Here is a 20,884-nt window from a genome sequence, read left to right on the forward strand (position 1 = left end):
CAATTTGTCTTGAAGATGACTTAGTGTACAGTGGAGAGACAGATATGAGACAGATACATTTACCTTTTCATTTAAATATACACTCTAGTCATGTTAAAGAGAAAAATGTCCTAGGGGCCTTTGTAAGTTACAGTCTCTTTTCTGAATTACCTCTGTGTTTATGCATTCAGGAAATGTACTACTGTGAAGCAGTATAGCATGAGACAAACAAAGGGGTGTCTTGATGGAAGTAGCACACCATTATGAATAAAATCATAAATAACAGCTGCTGGCTAGTGCATTTTCTTTCATTAAATCAAGCTTTACTTCACTCAGTAAACTGCTCTGACAAGAGACAGTTTACTGAGTGAAGTGTGTAGGCATTAGAAAATAAACACTATTCATTTTTACCATGCTGGAAATCAGTTCAAATTGTAATGAGAAACACTCCAAGAACAAAAACGTAAAGGCAACTTACCATGGGGTAAGCAAGAGGAAGAACTTACTTTTTGCAAGCTACTTCACAATAACTATTCTTATTTATAGTTTTATGATGTGGTAGATTCACACACCTAATCCAAGACACTGAGAGATGAGAGAGATGCATTCATTCAAACTAGCTGGTAACTAGCTAACTAACTAACATTTACTAGTAACTAGTAACTAGAATTAGTAACTAATTCACCTTCCCTGGTTTTGACTCCATCTTGCTTCAAGCTTTCTTGGCCATCCCAACATAGCCTCACTGCTGAGTGTTTACAAGCTTCAGGAAAACAACACAACTACTGTTGGATTTTCTCCCTAATGTTGGGCATCTACATAGTTCAGGGTGCTCGAATTTCACCTGTAAGCTCATACCCAAAAAATTCTTGCACGGAGAAAATTCAATCTTGAAAATGGGGATGTCAAGTGTCAGCTTGTGTCAAAGCCTCAAGAGGACCCATGTATTTGCTTACATGGACAAGAAGCTTTGTTCAGGACTTTCAATGGCCAGGTAACTTCAGAGGGCTCTGCTCTCTCTTCCTTAGAGAACCATACCATGTTTACAGATGTCAACCCAAAATCAGAAGCGCTATAAATCACTAAACACCTACAAAAATTCTGCATGTGGCTAGTAGAATATTAGAAAAATCATTAATGCTTTTTGGTTTGAAAGAAAAGAGAGATCTTCTACACCAGACAGTGCATGTTTCAAAATCAGTTCTGAATCACTTTCCTGTGAATATTTATTCTGAAGTACTTACTGAAATAAATAGGTCATTAAAAGTACTGTGAAGCAGTTCCATATCCATTTTCTCACTCAAATTATAGCTACATATAATTTACTTTCTGAGATAAACTTGAATTTAAAGTTACTCATTTGCACCCCTACATGATTTAAAAAAACCAAACAAAATGGTAGGAGAAGGGGAAAAAAATCCCTTGAGAATTGTCAAGGAAAAACTAAAGTCCTGTAAAATACCTGGGGTGCTAACTTAGAAAAAATAATTCTAAGGTTCAGATGGTATTGATTTCAAGCTTCCTGTGGAGACAGTACTATTGTTTTCAGATTTGTAGCAGTCATTTGTACAATGAAGAAAAATCACTCAGTGAGTAGCAAGAAGTAGAAGAGAAGTTTCCATTCATTGTTGTAACAATGCTTAGGGAAAAAATTATTCCAAGTCTAATATAAAACAACCCAGCAAAAATTCCAACTGATGGTATAGTATCCAGACAGATGTCAGAACTAAGACATTGAAGGGACTTCATACCAGGAACACCAAGGAGTGGGCTGAAGCACCCTTGTAATACTCTTGGAACATGGCAGAGAAAAACAAGTAACAAAAGAGGAACATTTTTTTTAAGCCCTAAGACTAAGGACAGTTTGCAGCAATCTTTCCTTTCTTAGGTAAAACATGAACAAGAGAGCAAAACCAATAAACTTGTATCATAATCCACAACTAATAATCAACTCTCAATAAATCAACAGATCAAATTTCTAATGACACCAGATCAACTAGAATGAGTGCTATCAGTTCAAAAACCACCAGCAAGCAGAAAGAAAAAGTCAGGGATGTCCTTACTGGTAAAATATGACTCTGTGACTTCAGGCATTATGCTTTGAAGCCTTTCTGCATCCAGACTATTTTTAGCTGTTAGCAGGGATCTCTGTACACTGGTTCTTCCAAAATAATTGACAAATTGGATGAAGAGCAAGCAGTTCAGGGAGCTGCCAGGGAGAATTTATGTAGCAATTTTTCCCTGTCTGTGAGAATACAAGCTGGAACTAAGGAAATAATCTCTTTCTTTATATCATTCACGTACACAGCTGAAACACTGGTTACTGTGAATAATAATAGTTCTTAGAGGATCCCCATGTCCCATAAATCTCCTGTGAGATGACTCAAGGACAGAGAAGAAATAATTAATCTAAGGGAAGATAGTATTTTATCAGTACCTCTGAGCAGTGTTGATAAAATCAAATCAACTGCTAAATGAAGATGCAAACTAACTTATCATTAGTAAAATTGCACACTGATGAATTTGTACTGCATCATAAGCAGACAAAAGCCCAGAGAAAATGAGTGACTTAAATGTTTTTTGAGTAGAAAGTGAACTGAAAAAGAAATATCTTCCTTTATTTTCCTTCAAAAAATGTTCTTTCAGAATTCACCAAGATTTTGTGATTTTTAAGTTTTTACTACTTCAGTTCTTATACTGAGGACAAATAAGAGAGGTCTGCAGAACGATTCCACTCATGTGTTCCACTTACACAATTTTGCAACTTTGCATCTCTGGATATTTATCAAAGCACTTTATGTTTAGTTTGTCTTTTCAACAGTGAATCCAATTTAAGAAAAAACAACTCACCAAATCTGTTGAGAAAGCATTGACTAAGCTTTTTAAGCTCTGCCTTGTTGTTTCTAGTGCAATTTTTTTCTGTCTTTGGTATAAATAGAGCAAACGGAGACTCTGCCCTTCACAGTGGTCAGCAACACCAGTGCATTACTAAGAGGTGTGGTTGTGCCATCTAACACTGAATAGAGGTTCTCCAAAATCTCTTCATTGCTATTTAGCAGAAATTATTTTCCCAGTATAAACTGAACTGCTCCTAATATTATATGATTATCCTGGTTAATATGCATCCTTTTCTAAGGCAATCATGCTCACAGTGAATGCAAGAGCTGTAACTTTAGGTTACCAGACTCACTATAATTTGCTTCCCTTTTCCCCTTCCAATAGCAGAGTCTGCTCCAAGTAGTGGCCACACAGAATCATTTTTCAGAGGTTTTCATCTTCCATATGTCTATGTAAGATCTCACCAACATCTGAAATTGTTGTTTTCCACTCTCAACTCTGTTAATCTGCTTTCCACCACGATGATGAATGTTAATTAACAACAAGAAAAACCCTAATCCAGCAAGCAGTTTTAACCCTGGATGAAGACAGCATGTATAATTTTATTGGGCTGCAGTGATTATGTGTGTATATATATCAAGAGTTTATCTGCATTTTTTAGCAGTTCTAATTTGGTTTTGTCTCCTTTAGGCAGTTAATGCATAGCTATCATTATCAATCTTCCAAATGTAATTTATTTCTCTGTTCTGCTTCAAGCTGTGGTTGGTAAGGGCCAAGCAAATAAAGGAGCAACAACCTTCACATTTGTTCTCTGCCAGCTGCCCTACCTCCTTCAACCTCTTTGTAACAGTTACATACCAAACCTAATAAATAATTGCATAAACTAGTTAGGAACTTGTGTGTGCCTGGAGGCCTGCAACTCTGAAACAAAAACCTCCCAGCTCTGCCAGAGCCACTGCTATTCTGAAAACACTCCAGTTCCCCAGCTACCTACAGAGACACTATTCAGAATGAGAGGTGCATCCACTGTAAAGTATTTAAATCGGAGTATGGAGTTGTGGTGAAGCTTAATTGCTAACAGGAAACACAGAGAGACTGCAGAAAAGAGGGGACAAGGGAGCCCTTTTTGGAAGGATCAACAAAGAGAAGCCAAAACTACCTGAAATACTAAAATGCAATCCAGCAAGGCCAGAAATACAACATACTCTATAACCTGACAGATGCAATCACATAAACAGCAGTGAACAACTCACTAAAAAGTAATTTAGGAAAGTATCTTGGAGATGTAGACATGCCAAACTGAACTCGAACGATGAATTGTTAGGGAAAAGGCAAACCCTACATGAGGACATAGAAACCAAATTCTCACCCCCAATGTGTTGTGAAGTAACCCCTCCTGTTGCATTCACATTTGCAAAGCCTCAGCTGGAGTGCTGTGCTCAGCTGACACCATGGCACACCATATGCTGAGCATCTAAACAGATTCCAGAAGAGGATGCAGTGTGAGAGGAAGCCAGGAAACATAATCCACTAGAGAAACTGAACAGAGTGCAGATTTGTCTTTTGTTTTGATTGGTTTTAGTCAAAAGGAAAATAAAATTGAGGGACACACAGTGACAGTCTCTAAATCTGCAGAAGTTGGCTGTAACCTGAAGAGAACCAATGGCCTTCCATGGCAGTGAGGGACACAAAGCAATGCATTCAAGCTCAAGAAGTGAATTCAGGTGAGACCTTCAAGTGGTATCCCCCTATTCCCTGCAAAAGCTTTTTAATAGGAAACTCAGTGAGAACCTGGGACAGATTGCCTAGGGAGTGTGAAGGCTTTTAAACACAAGGCAGACAGAAACCAGGCAGGAATTGGGGAATTGGCACAGGCAGAAGTGACCTGCCATAGTGCCCATGACAGCTCAGTCATTCCCATGTCACCACCACATCCAAACACATTCAGGCATGGTTGCTTCTTCTTTTTCCCAGCCTTTTTGCCCCTTGTTTATTACAGCAGCTCTGCTACAGGTTTTTCTGTTCAGCACAGCTGTTGGGCAGTAGAAGTTGTTTCCTTTCTTCTTGCAGGAAAAGCCAGTATCCTACCTCCTGGGACTCCAACAGATGAGTTCTGAGATTGTTCTTACACAGATTTTATGTGATTTCAAGAAGAGAAACTTCAAAAGCAGAAGTGAAGAAGACAGACTCTAAAGCAGAACAAGTGCCTCCCTTCTCACAGTCTTTTGCCTTTTCATATAACTATGAAACTGAGAAATGTGAAGGCCATCCAGGGAGTTTATACACTTAACAAAAATCAACAGGAACAGCTGGTGAGAAGAGAGATATATTAAAAAATCCACCACCTGCATTACAGATCTTGAGAAAATGGTTAAAAAATTTAAGTATTAAACATTTACATGTTAAAACCAAAGAAAACATTTTAAAAACTTGCCCACATGTATAACACAGATGTGCAAACACCTATTAACAGAGTGCCCAACATTTTATTTTCAAGTAATATGAACCTCACTAACAAATAAATTACTTTAGTTGCTACTCTTCTGGAAATTTGTTTGAATTTAAACACTGTTCTATGGCACAAACAGATACATACCTGGGTATATAACTCCTCCTTAGAGTAAATCCCCTTCCTAGGAAACCTAATGACTATTAAATGCACTTAAATGACACTGCTAGTAGAAAAATACAACCAGAAAAGTCTGGTTTTCTAGGAGGCCCAGTAAAGGCAGCCAGTGTGTCTCCCTGCTAGGGCAGTGGCTCGAATGCTGGCCTCTGCCAGTGATGAATGACAACTGCCACCATGTAATCATCTTTTGCCAGCTGAATAAAACTAATGATTGTGGTCCCAGAGCAATCTGTCCTCAATACAGCATTATCATCACAATTAAACCCCACCCCACCAGCCAGGCTCCACGAGGCAAAATGATGGGTGGGCAGATGGATAGAAATATTCCCATTCTGCAGCGGAGCATTCTCATTCTGAACAATGCTGGCATGCCAAAGTTTGACATTTATCTTCTTAGTGAGAAAAGGGGCAGCTATCGCTTTTTTCTTTCAGTAGAGGACTATGCTGAAATTTCCCATTTTTATGACTACTTGGTTTAAGCAGGAATTAAACAGCTCTAAAGAGGTTTTAGACCATTTTTTTCTGTGGCACTATTCTGTGTTTGACCCTCTATCATGGATGGTATTGGCCATTAAATCTGTACTATACAAGACACACAAACACTATAATGATCAAAAGACTGTGTGCTGTCAGCCTTTATTACTATTAGACATATCAAGAGGGGGGCTTTTTATTGATGCTGAAGTTCTCTCAACTATTTGTGTAAGATTTTAATAACCACCTTGATTAGGTTTTCAATCCACACTGAAAAATCAACTCTGAGGATCAGCAAACCACTGCCACTAGAACAGCAAACCATATCCCCAGAGCAACACCTCATCAATGTGAAGCCATGGACAAATTTCATCCTGAATGTTTCTGTTCCTGTAGAGTGAAGTTAATAATATTCACTACCTTTGAGAAATAACACTGATAAGCCTAAGATGGAAGTAGATTCCCACTGAGGAACATTAAACAGAATTCTTACTTACCCTGTGAGTAAGAGAGTTAATTAAAATAGCAACGTGTTCATGCTTAATTAGTGGAGGTGAGTTCAATCAGAGACAAGTGAATATGAAAGTTCCAGGAAAAATAGAAGGGAAGAAATTCTTCAGGGACTTTTCAGAAGGAAGACATCCCCAAGTATTTTTACTACAACATTATTATTTTAATATCTCTATATCAGCAAAGAATCTATCTACTGAGCTTCCTGAAGACCTCAACACATGTGTTTATTTAAGGTGTCTGAGTGAATGACTTTTTAAATCTTTTTGATAGCAAAAGGTATTTTCCCATTTACTGTAAAAATCAAAACTATTTTTTATTTACAATCAACAATGCAATAATTTAAGACATGTGAGGCAATCCTTTAAGCTCCACTACAATTCCTTAAGCTCCTGTTTAAAACTCCTGGGTGCAAAGAGGAATTCAATTCACTATAAACACTATGTTTAACACTTACAGGTCTGTCAGTCTGTGCTATTTCACCTTGTGTTTAAGGAATTCTGAGAGAGTGTGGAATGCAGCTTCTTGGGATTAAGTAAGCCAACTAACATCTCCCTTCACTAGAGAAGTGGAAAACAAACCACTGTAAGTTCAAACAAAAGTCCTACTGAGTAAGGTGCAGGAACAGTGTTTCATAATGAGCTTAATTAAACTACTGAGCAATCACTTCTCTTGCATACTTGAAACAAATGAACATTTTTATAAAGTCTAGAGCATGATGGTTCTATAGACGCTTCCATTTTAAGAAGCTCTCCAGCTCCCTACACACTCAACAGAAAAATAAACAATTTACTATTAAAAGCTTGAAACTATTGAATCTCAAAGCCTATATGACAATACATATGAACACAGAGAGTATTTAAAAAAATATTTTAGTATTATTTCCACATTGTGTAGTTAGTAGTGTACTAATTCTTCCTAAGAGAAGTTTTGCACTCCCCTGCATCCCAAACCACACTTCCATTGTTCTGCATTCTGCTGAACAAAAGCTCCCAAATTCCTAACTATGCATCAATCCCCAGGATATATAAGAAGGGGACAGAACAAATCCAGACATTTAGACCTTAAAATAGGATTTGAACTGGATTGGTGAAGAAAGCAATGCAAAGTCTATCACTTCATCCTCTTATATGGAATAGAAAGATGTGATTCCTACTCTAGATACCTGAGGAATATCTGAACTGCATTTGATGGGGCTACTTAAATTATAATGGATGTAGAGCCAACTGCTATTCTGCTACTCCAGCTTGTGGATTTCAAAGTTCAAGAGCATTTAAGGTCATCATAAGAAATCCATCTCTTGATACTCTATCTAGATGTGAAGTCCTTGATTCTGACAATTTCCTCCCTTAAAAAGGAGTGTATTGTGGCTGCAAATATTTAACATATTTAATATACAATCTCTTGGCTTTCAAGAACTACAAGGGCCTTTAAACTAGAGCACAACATTTTCAGTGTTTCAGTGTTTCTTCACTGACCTCCAATTAGAAGAGGTAATGGCAGACTGATGTGGTGTTTGTAACAATCACATGCCACGGGTGTAAGATACTGTATTCCACAGGCAACCTGCCAATGCTGTCACAGTTGTCACTGTGATTTTGTTGATGTCCTCCAGAGCAAGACTGGTACCTCGGTGCCAAAGCACTAGGTGAGATCAGAGCCAAAGCTTTCAATCTCCTTCCTGGGAGCTCTGAAAGAAGTGGCTCAGAGCTTATTGCCCCCCTGCAAGAGAGCAAGTATCTGCCATACTGTGGCAAGCACTAAAACTGTGGTGTTTGTCACATTCCTTCTTCCCACCAATATTTCACAGAATCACAGAATCTGCTCAGTTGGAAGGGACCCACAAGCATCACTGAGTCCAGCTCCTAGCCCTGCAGAGGACCATCCCCAAGAGTCACACCACGCGCCTGAAGTATTGTCCAAAGCTTCTTGAACTCATTTTCTTCCTTACTGCAATACAAAACCTCAAGGAAATAAAAGGAATAAAATAGAAACAAACAACAATAAGCAACTTGTTTTCCCCAAGCATTAATGCTATCCTCCCATCCCATGAGATCCAGGCAGGATTCAAACCCCAAATGCTGAGAGAAGAAAGAAAGTCCAACTCTTCAAAAGTCAACCCCTTTTTGGTTGCGATGGATTCTTAGGAGAGGGATGAAAATTATGCCAAAATTACTTATTCCTCTGTAGAAAAGGGGAAAATTATTTGTCTCTGCTCAGAATCAGTTGCAAGTACATGCCTTCAGTTCTCTGGTATGAGAGTGCTTTGTCTCAGCAGATAGATTTAAATGATCTTACAACTTACAATGATCTATTAATACAGAAAGTCACACGAGTTCTGGTCAGTGGGGCAGTTCTGGGGCATTTGGGCTGGTGCTGCCTAACACCTTTGTCTGCAAAATGATTGAGAGCATCCTCAGCAAGTCTGCTGGCACCAAGCTGTCGACATGCTGGAGGGAAGGGATGTTAACTAGAGGGACCATGGCAGGCTTGAGAGGTGGGGCTGTGTGGACCTCATGAAGTTCAACAAGGCCAAGTGCAAACTCCTGCACTAGGACTGACACAATCCCGAGCACAAATACAGGCTGGGTGGAAGTGGACAGAGAGCAGCCCTGAGGAGAAATACTTGGGGTGTTGGCAGACCAGACACTCAGAGTGTCCCAGCAAAGTACACTCACAGCTCAGAAAGCCAACTGTGTCCAGGTGCATCCACAGGAGCATGGCCAGCAGGTCACCCCTCTGGTGAGGCCCCACCTGGAGCACTGCATCCAGCTCTGGGCTGCCCAGCACAGGGACAATGACATGTCAGAGCAGGCCAGAGGGGACACACAAAGATGATCAGAGGGCTGGAGCAACCCTCCTATGAAGACAGCCTGAGAAAGTTAGGGGTGCTCAGGAGAAGGCTCTGGGGTAGCCTCATTGTGGCTTTCCAGTACTTAAAGAGGGACCTATAAAAGAACTGCAGAGGAACTTTTTTCAAGGGCATATTGCAACACAAAGAAGGAAATGGGCTTAAAGTGCAGGAGGGAAAGTGTAGATGAGAAATTAGGAACAAATTCTTTACTGTGAGGGTGGTGAGACACTGGAACAGGTTGCCCAGAGAAGATGTGGATACATGATCCTTGGGGCCAGGATGGATGGGACTCTGAGCAACCTGGTCTAGTGGAAGATGTCTCTGCCCATGGCAGTGGGGTTAGAACTAGATGATCTTTGAAATCCCTTCCAACTCAAACCATGCTTTATGATATATATGTGAGTAAGGAAAAAAAAAAAACCTATGTCAAGACCATCTCTATAACCACACTGAAAAAACCAAAGATAATTATAGTATCAGCTCTTGCATTGCTTAGCAGGTTGAGTTTACTACAGTTTTCAGAGGACACTGCTTTCCTCAGTTATTTTTATATTAATGAGGGAATCTAATGCTCATGGAATGATACCACCAGCAACAGCAAGATCCAGGAATAGCATGGGCAGGTGCTGTGCACAAGTTTCTCTGCCAGTCAATCTCAAGCCTGACTCATCTCTCAGTGTTGTATTTTCCTGAAGCAGAGATTAATCACTGTGCCAAACTGTATGGTGTAAAGTTCCACTTGGAATGAGAATGACTGTAGATGAATTTTCCCTATCAATGCCTCATAACTTGAAATCAGTACTGCAATGGCTTGGGGATGGGAGCGAAAATGAGCAAGAAAAGAATAAAATTCTCACAAAAATGACTTTATCTGCAAAAGAAATTTCTGCAAAAGAAAGATGGAAATTCATTCCAGCACAAACAGAAATATATTTTTTAAGACCTGTGCCTCTTGCATCTGTGCTGCAATATCTAAACAGCAGCTGCTTTTTTAATCAAACTAAGTTGGAAAACGAAGTTATGTTATGAATTTCACCTTCTGCAAGAGCTAATCCAAAGTGCATCTGTCAATAGCAACATCTATTTTTGGTTCATCTCAAAGTATTTTAAGTACTGGAGGGTATTCAAAGAATGGTAAAAGGAGACAATCAACATTTTTATTGCTGCAATTTTAACACTTAAAAGCCTACACATCAGCCTAAAAGTAGGTGTGCTGTGAGCCACACCAGAAGACTGTTTATCCATGATTAAGTGTCACTGTGAGGTGCTAACATGGAGAGGCATATAAGAACATAGTTGGCAACTTTACAAAGATAAAATACTTTTGTTTAAATAAAATGCTTTTATTTAAAGCAACAGTTGAGTTATTAACACAGTAAATATCTTAGGGCAAGTGCTGTTTTTAAGCTCCTATAAAAGTGTTTTTTCCTTCTGTAAAGCCCATCCCAGGCTATTTCCTGGAAAAGTCTGTCATTGTGATAGATGGAAGTACACAGGGAAGAAAAAACAAATTTAAGAAGTGCTTGGCAGAGGAAGAGTAATTAATACAACTTAATTTGTCATTTAACAAAAGCAGCCAGGATAAATTTTTGATGTGTGGCAAGCATTTTAAACATTTTGACTTTGCCATGAAGGTCACAGAGTCTTTCAAGGTAAGGACATAAATACAAGCTACAGCACAATAAACTAGACTGTACTTGCAGGGTGTCACATGGAGCCAATAACTTACAAACATGCTCCTACCCTGGTGCAAAAGTCAGGCGTGGAAACAGCTCTCCCTTCAGTGCAAGCTGGCTAATTTGTTCTTAGTTTGGGCTGGCAAAGGGTAAGATCTTAGCCCTAGGTACAAAAAACGCAGCAGCTCAACCACAAAGTTTCTTAGTGTAGTAAACTTTATTACTAGTCTACCCTTGCACTTTGCAACATATACCAAACACTGTAGATTGGATTTGAAAGACCAAAAAACAGGCACTGTGGCAATTTTCCAATTGCCATTAATTCCAATTCCAATTGCCATTAATTCATGTTCCATATACACGACACCTTACATTTCAGTTCAAATCTTGACCCTGTTATATTCAAAGACTTTTAAAGAATAATTCATTACAGTTTCATACGTGCTGCACAGCAAAGCTGGGAAGATTGCTGGTATTAGTAGGCATTTCTTCAGGTATATGAGAAAAAAGAAAGAACCTTGGCAGGAGACCTGCCTTTCATTAAGGACATGGATTAGGACAGCCAGCAACATTATTCTTTACTACTTCAAAATTCTGATGGAAATTACAATTATTAAATAGATTATACAGCATTGTTCATTCTCCTTTAATAATCAGGGTTTGCCTACTTTCAGTATATTTCTTGTATTCTTATTTTAGATTTTTTCCACAGTTCCCTGCAATGCTGCCTGTGTTTTGAAATGGCTTGTGTATTCATTTAGGTTGACAGCCTTTTATACCCTGCTTTGATACCCCTCCATCCCCTTTCCCTCCTCCAAGCAGAAGCACCATCAAGGCTCTAAGTGGGATCACACAAATGGAAACAAAGGCTGGAGTCCATCTGACCTGTGCAGCACTGACAGGCTCAGTCACTACAAACTTGAGCAGGCAGTCCCAGCCCTGGCCTTGGCAAACAGCCTTTTCCACAGCTCAGCTGAGATTTCTCCATGGATCTGAATGAAACATACCAAAACTAATTTCCAAGAGGTTGCCATACTGAGATAATTTCTTGGTATAAGGCAAAACTGGATGACTGGTGAGCCAAGAGTGCTCTTCATAAGCACTGATCCCAGTGTAACTACACAGGTCACATCTCCCTAGGGCTGGAACTGAGCAGAAGCCAAGTAAGGAGAAAACCAGAAGCAGTGATACTGACTTCCATCACATTACAGCCTAGCAGTGAATCTCTGCTAGTGCTTTACAAAGTGAAGTTTTCCAAGGGCATAGCAACAGCATGCTTCCTCCTTGAAATTATTTGTATTACTGTTCTACTTTACCTTAATTTAGCATGCAACTGATTTAAGTGTAAAATGAGATTTTATTTTTGCAGACATTTATTATATAAAATTTGATTTACTAGAAGAATACATTATTTCTAATTTACCTCTTCTATACCCTTTTTAATTACATGGGTATTTGTGTTTCATTATTATCCTTCTGGGTTTGATGGCAGCATTACAATTGTACCAAGTTCTTTCCTAAAGGGAATGCAGTTTTCTTTTTCTGATCCAGCTCACTCTGCCCTAAAGTTATCCTGAGGAAGATCCTTAATGAATTTGAGTGAAGCAGCAAAAATGCATTCTCTGTGAGAACATTTCCAGCAAATTGTTCTCTACCACACTCTTATTTCTGTCAGGAGATGTAGAGACAAACAGATGGGGCTGTTTACAACCACCTCATGTACACACACTACTGCCTTTACGCTTTTAGAGAATGTGCCTTGGCATGTGTCAGAGGCAAAATTAAAAACAAGATATTAAAAGAAGTATCTAATCTATTTTCAAAGACTCCAAGTCATGCTGTCACATGGCTTTATGTTGCTTACCTTCTACACAATTTCACCTTTTTGCAGGCTAAGCTTATTCAAGTTCCACTTTTGGCACTAGATTTTGTTACACCTTTGTCTATAGAAAGAAAAAGCCCCTATTCCATTCTTACTCTTAGCCAGAAGATGGAAACATCCTACATATAAAAAAATGAATCCACCCTCCAATATTTATTCTATATATTGCAGGTCTTAAATATGCTAAGCATCACAATATAATGACTGTTTTTCTAGACCCCTAATGATTTCAGTTGAGTCACTATCCCTGGATGTTTTTAAAAGACAAACAGATGGGCACTTAGTGACACATTTAGTGATGGACTTGGCAATAATAGATTTATGGTTGGATTTGCTCTTAAAAGGTCTTTTTCAACCTAAATAATTCTACAATTTCAACGAATTTCCATGAACTCTACAAGTTCCATAACTGTCTTAAAAGTCCTGATCTGGGCATAGTACTTTATCAGCACCTTACCAAAGCTGTGTTTAGTGAAAAGATCATTTACTACTTAAAATGTATATTTTGTACAATCTTTTCAGTAACAATAATTGTTATGAGGTCAAAGCTGTTGTCTATGAAGAACCCTGTATTTTCCCGAACCTGTTCCATATAATCTGTAGCTTACACTGTTTTCCACTGAAATAATTTCTCTTACCTTTATAAACCTTAAATTTAGCTAATTCTTATATACCTTCATTATGTGTAATAGGCACCTCCAAAGGAGTCTCCATACTGAGATACTTGTATTGAATACAATAGTATTTCAATTCAAAACCAAAGCATAGTTCTAAAGCAAACCTCCTCACCAACAGCTAAGTCCAGCTGTCTTGAGCTCTTGCATAGGTGGTTAGAGCAAGACAGCAGGGTTCATGTTTATTACCTGAATTGTCTGGTAAACTGAAGGATCAAATCCTTTAACAGTCACTTCTCGGAAAACTCTTGGCTCCAGTTCCTCTTTGGTCAGATCACAGTGATATATAATACCTAAAATACAGAATACAACGCAAGCTTGTCAGCTTAGTATACATCAATCATTAAAAAGATGCCAGTTTAGGCACTGTGATGGAGTCATGAATGGGAAAGGTAACTCAGCAAGGTGAAAGTCAGTAGTTTTGGACACATTTTTTCATTTATTACACAATTTAACACTTACATATATGCATTTCATCTAGGGAGGGTGCAAAGGCTTTCTGTGCAGAAAGAGTAATTCTCACCACTCACACAAAGCCAGGGGGGCTTAAGCAAAATAGGGGAAAAAACCATTCACATCAAGTTAAAAAGGACTTATTAAGAACAATAATGTTAGAAGAAAGAGATGTAAAGTCAAATTTAAACCACCCACTTTTACATCCACCAGACTGAGAATAAATGTATCAAGAATTTCACTCAGGTCAACAATTTTCTCCTTATGGTAAAATATTTGAAATTAAAATTCAAATGGCCCAGATAACAGAAAGAGCTAAACATCCACTTGAAATTGTGGCAGACAGGCACAGGTTACCTATGGAACTGAACAAAATCCGGTCTTGAGTAGCTTTTCTTACAATTTGATCCTGCAAGTTTGAAGACAACTTCATTTGAGTTGTATATATGATTTCCAAAGGATTGTGTCCATGAGAAAACTTATGTCTATAAATAGTAAAGAACTTCTAGGTTGCAGCAGAGGCCAAATCATAGGGAATGCAGTATCTAGACACTACACAGATTAACCAAGAATAATTTAAACTATAAAACATATTTCCTGTCATTCAACCCTCATAACATTTGAGTATGTGTCATACAACGTGACTATCATATTTGCATCCTCATACTGGTTAACATATTAAAAAATCCAAATATTCATGCCTGTACTACAGATACATGTGATACATAAACTAACTTGAGTGTTAATTATTCTTTCTTCTTTACAACAAGCTGGTCGCTGCAAAATTTGGAACATATATGAGGGAAAAGAACAGCCAAAGGTATGGCAGTAAGCATTCTACTGGGATCCTCAATGTAATAAAGTTAACCAAGGTGGACAGGACTTGATTGAAATCCTGATGTATTCTGTGTATTATATTGTGTGTGATACATTCAGGAAACAGAAGTAATTACTACAGAGGTTATAACTATAAAATTCAGACAGACTAAAGCATGAAATAATGAGGCAACTTATCTGATACCAGGGAATTGCCTCTTTAAGTTAGTTTTATAGACTGGAAAATCAGGAAGATAGAGATTGGTAAACAAATGCAGATGTAAACAAACATTTCTAGCAATTGATAAAGCTTTTTTCCCTAACAGTGAATTAACAGGGGACTAAAAGTAGAACTACCATAGTCTGCTGGGATTTTTTTTTTTATTTATCACAAAATGATTAGCAAGCCTAATCAAGTTGATAGGTCCAAATCAGCATTAAGGCAGCATTTCCCTTAAAGATCAGGATCCAGAAAATCATATGGAAGTTCAGTGTAAAGCTCTCCAGTCAGCAACAGCAGAGCAGCTGTTTGACACACAGGCAGCTGCCCAAGCTGGGCAATGTACTGGCAAACACTGCACACAGAGCAGGCACAATTCCCACGTCTTAGCAAACCACACGATGAAGAATAAGCACAATCACAGACTGCATTCCAGAGCAAATCAACCTTATGTTACACTAACATGCAATTCAACCCCTGCTACTGCATCTCTTGTTCTGCTTTATTTTTAGTGTCACAGCAGTTAATATAAAAAACCATTGTAATATTTTTAACTGTTTTGCTGGGTACTAAATAAATGTAAAATGCCAGTGGTCACCGAAGCATCATACCAGAGTGGACAGCAGGGATAGCCATATTTTTCGGGGAATAACAGAAATTATTTTATGGTGTCAGCATATATGGGTTTAGAACTCCTTTACTCATTATTTCATATGTATGGTTATTATTACTTTTGTTGCTGGTATTAAACACGAGTATGTTAATTTGCTTCTCATTAGAAGAAAAAAAATAGTCCAACCTAATACAGGTGCAAAGTATATTGATAGTAAAGTAGGAATATTTATGTTAACCAAGGATCAGCCCCATATCTTTTGTATGATTATTCCACTGATGAGGTGAACAGAGGTTGCACACAAACTAAAATAAACCTACCTAAAAATTACCTCTCTGATCTGCTTTTCTCATTCTTTCCTTATCCTCATACAGCCTACCCACATTTCTTACCTTCCCTTTTTCTTCCAGATTCCAGGTCACTCTGCCCCAGTTAACAGAGCAATGCCATAGTGAATTCTTTGTAGATGCTAAGGAAATCAGTGAAAAGGAGAAAAATAACCTAAGCAACCAGCAGGCAGTGAGAGAAACTATTGCTGGCCAGCTGGAAAGCCTAAAGGCTAAAACAGGTCTGGGCTCTTCCCCTACACATTTTTAGCAGCTGCAGAGACTCTGTTGGATCAACTGAGATGAATGGGGCAGGCCTGTAAAACTGGCAACTTCTGGCCCACAGTGTGGGCAAGTCAAGTTGGACAAAGTTAGAGATAAACCACCAAGCTGGACGGACAAAGTTAGAGATAAATGCAAGAGTGTCCTCAAGCTACTCTCCAGCTCCAGTGGCTGCAACAATCTGAACGTTGTTTAAAAGAGGAACTGAAAATAGATAATATTTCTGTTTATGTAAACAGTAAGACAATAGGCAATTCATACACTTCTTATCTGTTAAGATCAAAACATAATTTTGATAATTTGACATAATCCTTTCTAGCAAAACCAGCAAACATCTGAAGTATTTTACAGCCATTTTGCAATGTAGTGTTGCTGTGCTCTAACTGAAACAAGCAAAAACACAGGTCAGATGCTATAAGCACATTATTTATCCCTTTTTGATACAGAACCTTGGAAGGAGATAAAGATGCCGAAACCGATCTGCCCCTTCATATTTGAATCCTGTGTTGTATTAGGTATTGATTGTTTGGGCCATAAAGAAAGAAAAAAAAAAAGAGTGAAAAGTAAATACATTTTCTTGTAATGTACTAGATTGACAATTGTGTAGAAACTCCCTTCCTATGCAAAATCCAAGAATATTTACTGTTTTGTCACACCTGTATTATGTAATGCTTTGGACAGCTCCAGCTTTGCAGGACTATACAAAGATGATTCCTACAGCAATCCAACAACACCAACAACTGTAAGGACAGACAGTAAGGATGCTCAAATAAGGATCATAAAACTATCAGAGAGCAATTTCTGTGACTTTTATTAATGTTCTCTAAAATTGTGATTAAAAATCACATTAAACACATTAACAATTATCTTTTACTGAGGTTTTCACCTTCTGTCTTGCTGTATGAAGCAAGAACTGTGAGAATGCTACAATTTTATCTCCAGTACAAGTCAGTCTTTAGTCTTAATGAAGGTTTCTCAAATACTAGCAGTCACATTATTTAGGCTTGATGGATCAAAGACTGATGCATTTTTATGTGCACAATCACTGCTAATATGGGTGAAAACTACAAAAACTGAGAAAGGCACTGTTCTCGGGAAAAGGAACAATAACATGAGACAAAACAAACCTTACCTGGAGATAAAAAGGAAGTAAACTGGTAGAATATTTCAGTGTCCTTCTTCTGGCCACTATATCCCACAATACTACCAACTTCTAGGGGAAAAGTCTTGAGATGAGCACCAGTGGCTAGGTCATGAAGCTGCAGGATATTCTTCACATCATGCAGGTAGCACAACACCAGGTAATTGGACCTCACACAAGCAACCCATTCTGCACAGCATGGAAAAGAAAAACAAAGCCACAGAAAATACAATTTTAAAAAGTAAGAAAGAAAACAATCAGACATATTCTGATCCTATGCATTTAGCATACCTAAATGCATGCAGCAAAATTTTTGACACACACTGCCTTTAACTTTTAAATCTTTGTAAATGAACCCAAAGTAAAGTATGAATTTCTCTGGAAATGCATTAACCATGCTGCTTAAAGTTAATTTATGCAGACACAGGAATAAAGAATTGCTTAATCAATATGCTTATGCATTTAGGATATTTATAGATCAATACTGCTCTTAAATATCACAGATTTCAATGCATAATCCAAGCAAAACATTTATCTTTGCCAGCAATACTTATGGAAAGTAATGAAAATCAAAACAATCAATATGATTTGTACTCAAACTAAACTCATAAGGAAAAAAGACATGATCCTGTATTGCACATTTTGGTATAGAACCTAGATGTTACCATTTCTCTTGGTTCTAGTGCTGAAGTAATCAGGAGACTATTCTTGCAAGCAAGTCCCATGGGTGTAAGAAAAGGGTTATTCTGGGGTGATATTCTCATCATGCCATTAAAAAAGCCCATGTACTTGTTCAAGATGCTAATGTTGCTAAACAGCATTCTCGAGACTGGAAGGTAAGAGGAGCAGGATGCAGCACAATGAACTGAATCCAGCAAAAGGATCCAGGAACAAATCCCTCTGCAGAGGTTCATTGCCTTCCTATCTCTCCTGGCAGTCCTAGTTCCAGTCCCACTGTGTCTGTGCAGCTGAGCAGGAATGAGAGCTTCTGCTCTGCAGAACTTCTCCCATCCTGAGTTTGTTCCTTGGAATAACTACTAGACATATGTGAACCTTCATTTCATGGCATGCTAATTTTTCAATGGGACTTAGAAAATTTAAACCAATTAAAATAAAATATCTGGGCTGTCATTTCTAAAAATCTCTGTGGTTCTGCTGAGTATCCCACTTCAATCTCCATCTCCGTAGCCTGCAAAGTGTAGAAACTCTTTGGAGCTCCAGTTCACCCATGATATATAATGTAACATATTCTCTCCTGTCTCCTGTGTCATTGGCTTTAGATCTCTAGTGACAAGTCTATTTATTTACTCATACAGACAGGAGAAAGATTAAAACATCTTAATCTTGCTCAATATTTCTGTCATTTAAGAAATTATTTTGCAACAAAAGTATTTTAACTTCTCATTAATTCACAAATGAATACAAGCAAGGCAAAATACAAGCAAGGTTAAAAATCAAAGAAAGTATCCTGAAGGAGGTAATGTGGGACATTTTTATTTGTTTGTAAGACTAGATGAGCAGGTGATTCTTATTCTCTTCCAACTACATATACACAACTTCTTCTCTGACAATGCAGACTGGAAATCTAAATCATGGACAAAATACCAGTGTTGGAAAATGGCTTTTTTTATCTGCTAGAAGCAAAGAATTAGGAGAGGAACCAAATGAGCAAGATATTTTAGGTAGGACAGACAGGGGTACACTGTAATGCCAAAGTAGCACTGTGAGATGGAGAGTTTAATGTGACAACATTGGAGAAAAAATATTAGAGCATAAGCATACAAAAATTGATGGAATTTCAGTTTTATGCCATTTTATGTTATTCACATCTTAACAGCTCTTTCTAGTTTCCTCCAAGTCCTATAAAACCAAATAATTTGAATTCACAGAGTTGTAAAGAAGACAGTCTTATAAATGCAACTTTGCATATTCAGATTCCAGAATAAAAGTTCTGAGTTGTACGTTGTGCCCCTTCCATTAAGGGTAACAAGTTTTTGGACCTGAAGGTCAAAACGCGTTATTCTGAAAGCATCATATATGCCTTCATATAGAGTTCAGGTCTGTCATGATCCCCTAGAGCTCAAAGACTTTCAAATCCTTTTAGCTTTTTTCTGAAGGACCAATGAATTATAATGCTTGTCTTTCTAGACATGTGAAATCATGTTTCATAAATACCTAAGTAAAGCTTTACTACTCCCCTCTTCCCCAACACCACCATTCATATTTTTTTTACCCTCAAACTTTCCAACACCCTCATGAGCTTCTAGTCTAAATTTGGGAATTTTCTGACCAAAGACCCAGAGAACACTAACTGAAATTTTAGCCATGACCTGAAATAATAAGGTACAGCATAACATAACACTGTAATAAGTGTAACTTATAACTCAGTAACACTGAGTAATAGATGTGTAATTTTAGTTCTAGGGTAGCTAAAATTTCTTAAGTGAGGCTGGAGAACATAATAAACATTACAAGTTGATAGTTCTATTCAATTACATCTTTTGAAATAGAGAATCACTCTTGGCTGTATACACAAAGAGAATATGTAGCAATTTAAAATATTTTTAATGTTGTCACTGCACAACATTTTTATGTGGTTTATGAAATTCATACAAACTATGAATTTAAAAGTTAGCATCCCAACAGCAACACACCTTTTTTGCATGCAGAACTATTGTCTCTGCAATGAGTAGATCCCATGAACTCCACTGGTATTCTTTACACCATCTATAATTAAAATGTCCAGTTTAACTCTCAAAATTCTTTGGAAAAAAGTTTCACAAAATGGATCATAGACACTCTCAGATCAACTTCAAATGTATATAATATATAGATTTGCATCAACAAAAAAATTAAGATATTTTTATTTTAAAATTCCATTGTGGTGATGCTTTAATTCCTCACTAATTATTTGATTAAATGATTCAGTTTAATGGATTTTTTCTTTAAGAGCTGATGTTCATTATTACTTTGACTTATATATTTATGAAGAGGTAGTACTCGTTTTATTAGAAAGATTCAGTTGCTCAGGAGAAAGGCTGCTGGCTTATGTGGGGATTTCTGCTACTAAGGAATTTGCCTAGGAAGCAGCAATATCAACTCTCCATCACCTCTCTGGTTTACAAATTAGATGTTCTCAGGTGGAGATAACCAATGAGAAGTCCGTGCAAAATGTCTTTAAAACATTCCATGAAATTTAGGAACACACCTTCTGTGTACAGTACCTGCATTATAACTGGGTTTGGAGCATTGCTAACTGCCTCCAAAACTTACAGTAATGGCAGCTACAAAAAAACGCAAAAATCAAAATAGAGCAAAACATTGAAGCAGACTTGAAAGACCAAAAGTAAAAGAGGACACTAAGAACCAACACTTATATACACAGCAAGCTAAAAATGCTGAATTATTAACAAGAGCTATTTTTGGACTGCAAGCTTTGAGTCTCTGTTATTCCCATGCTCAGCACTGAGAACCACAGGTACTGCTGGGGGTGTTGCATCAGCAGCCAACCTTTTGG

General features: G+C 37.8%; 1 protein-coding gene across 2 annotated transcripts in view; it reads right to left on the minus strand.

The window, feature by feature from the left end:
• Window positions 1-20,884, minus strand: part of PREP (prolyl endopeptidase) — an 86,035-nt gene that overhangs the window by 22,183 nt on the left and 42,968 nt on the right. For both annotated transcript variants that reach the window (XM_063153091.1, XM_063153090.1), the window contains 2 exons: window positions 17,359-17,556; window positions 13,706-13,809 (listed from right to left, as the gene is read on the minus strand). In XM_063153091.1, coding sequence (XP_063009161.1) covers window positions 13,706-13,809; window positions 17,359-17,556 — 302 coding nt within the window. The remainder of the gene's footprint in view (window positions 1-13,705; window positions 13,810-17,358; window positions 17,557-20,884) is intronic.

This window comes from Melospiza melodia, chromosome 3, assembly GCF_035770615.1.
Source record: "Melospiza melodia melodia isolate bMelMel2 chromosome 3, bMelMel2.pri, whole genome shotgun sequence".
NCBI lineage: Eukaryota > Metazoa > Chordata > Aves > Passeriformes > Passerellidae > Melospiza > Melospiza melodia.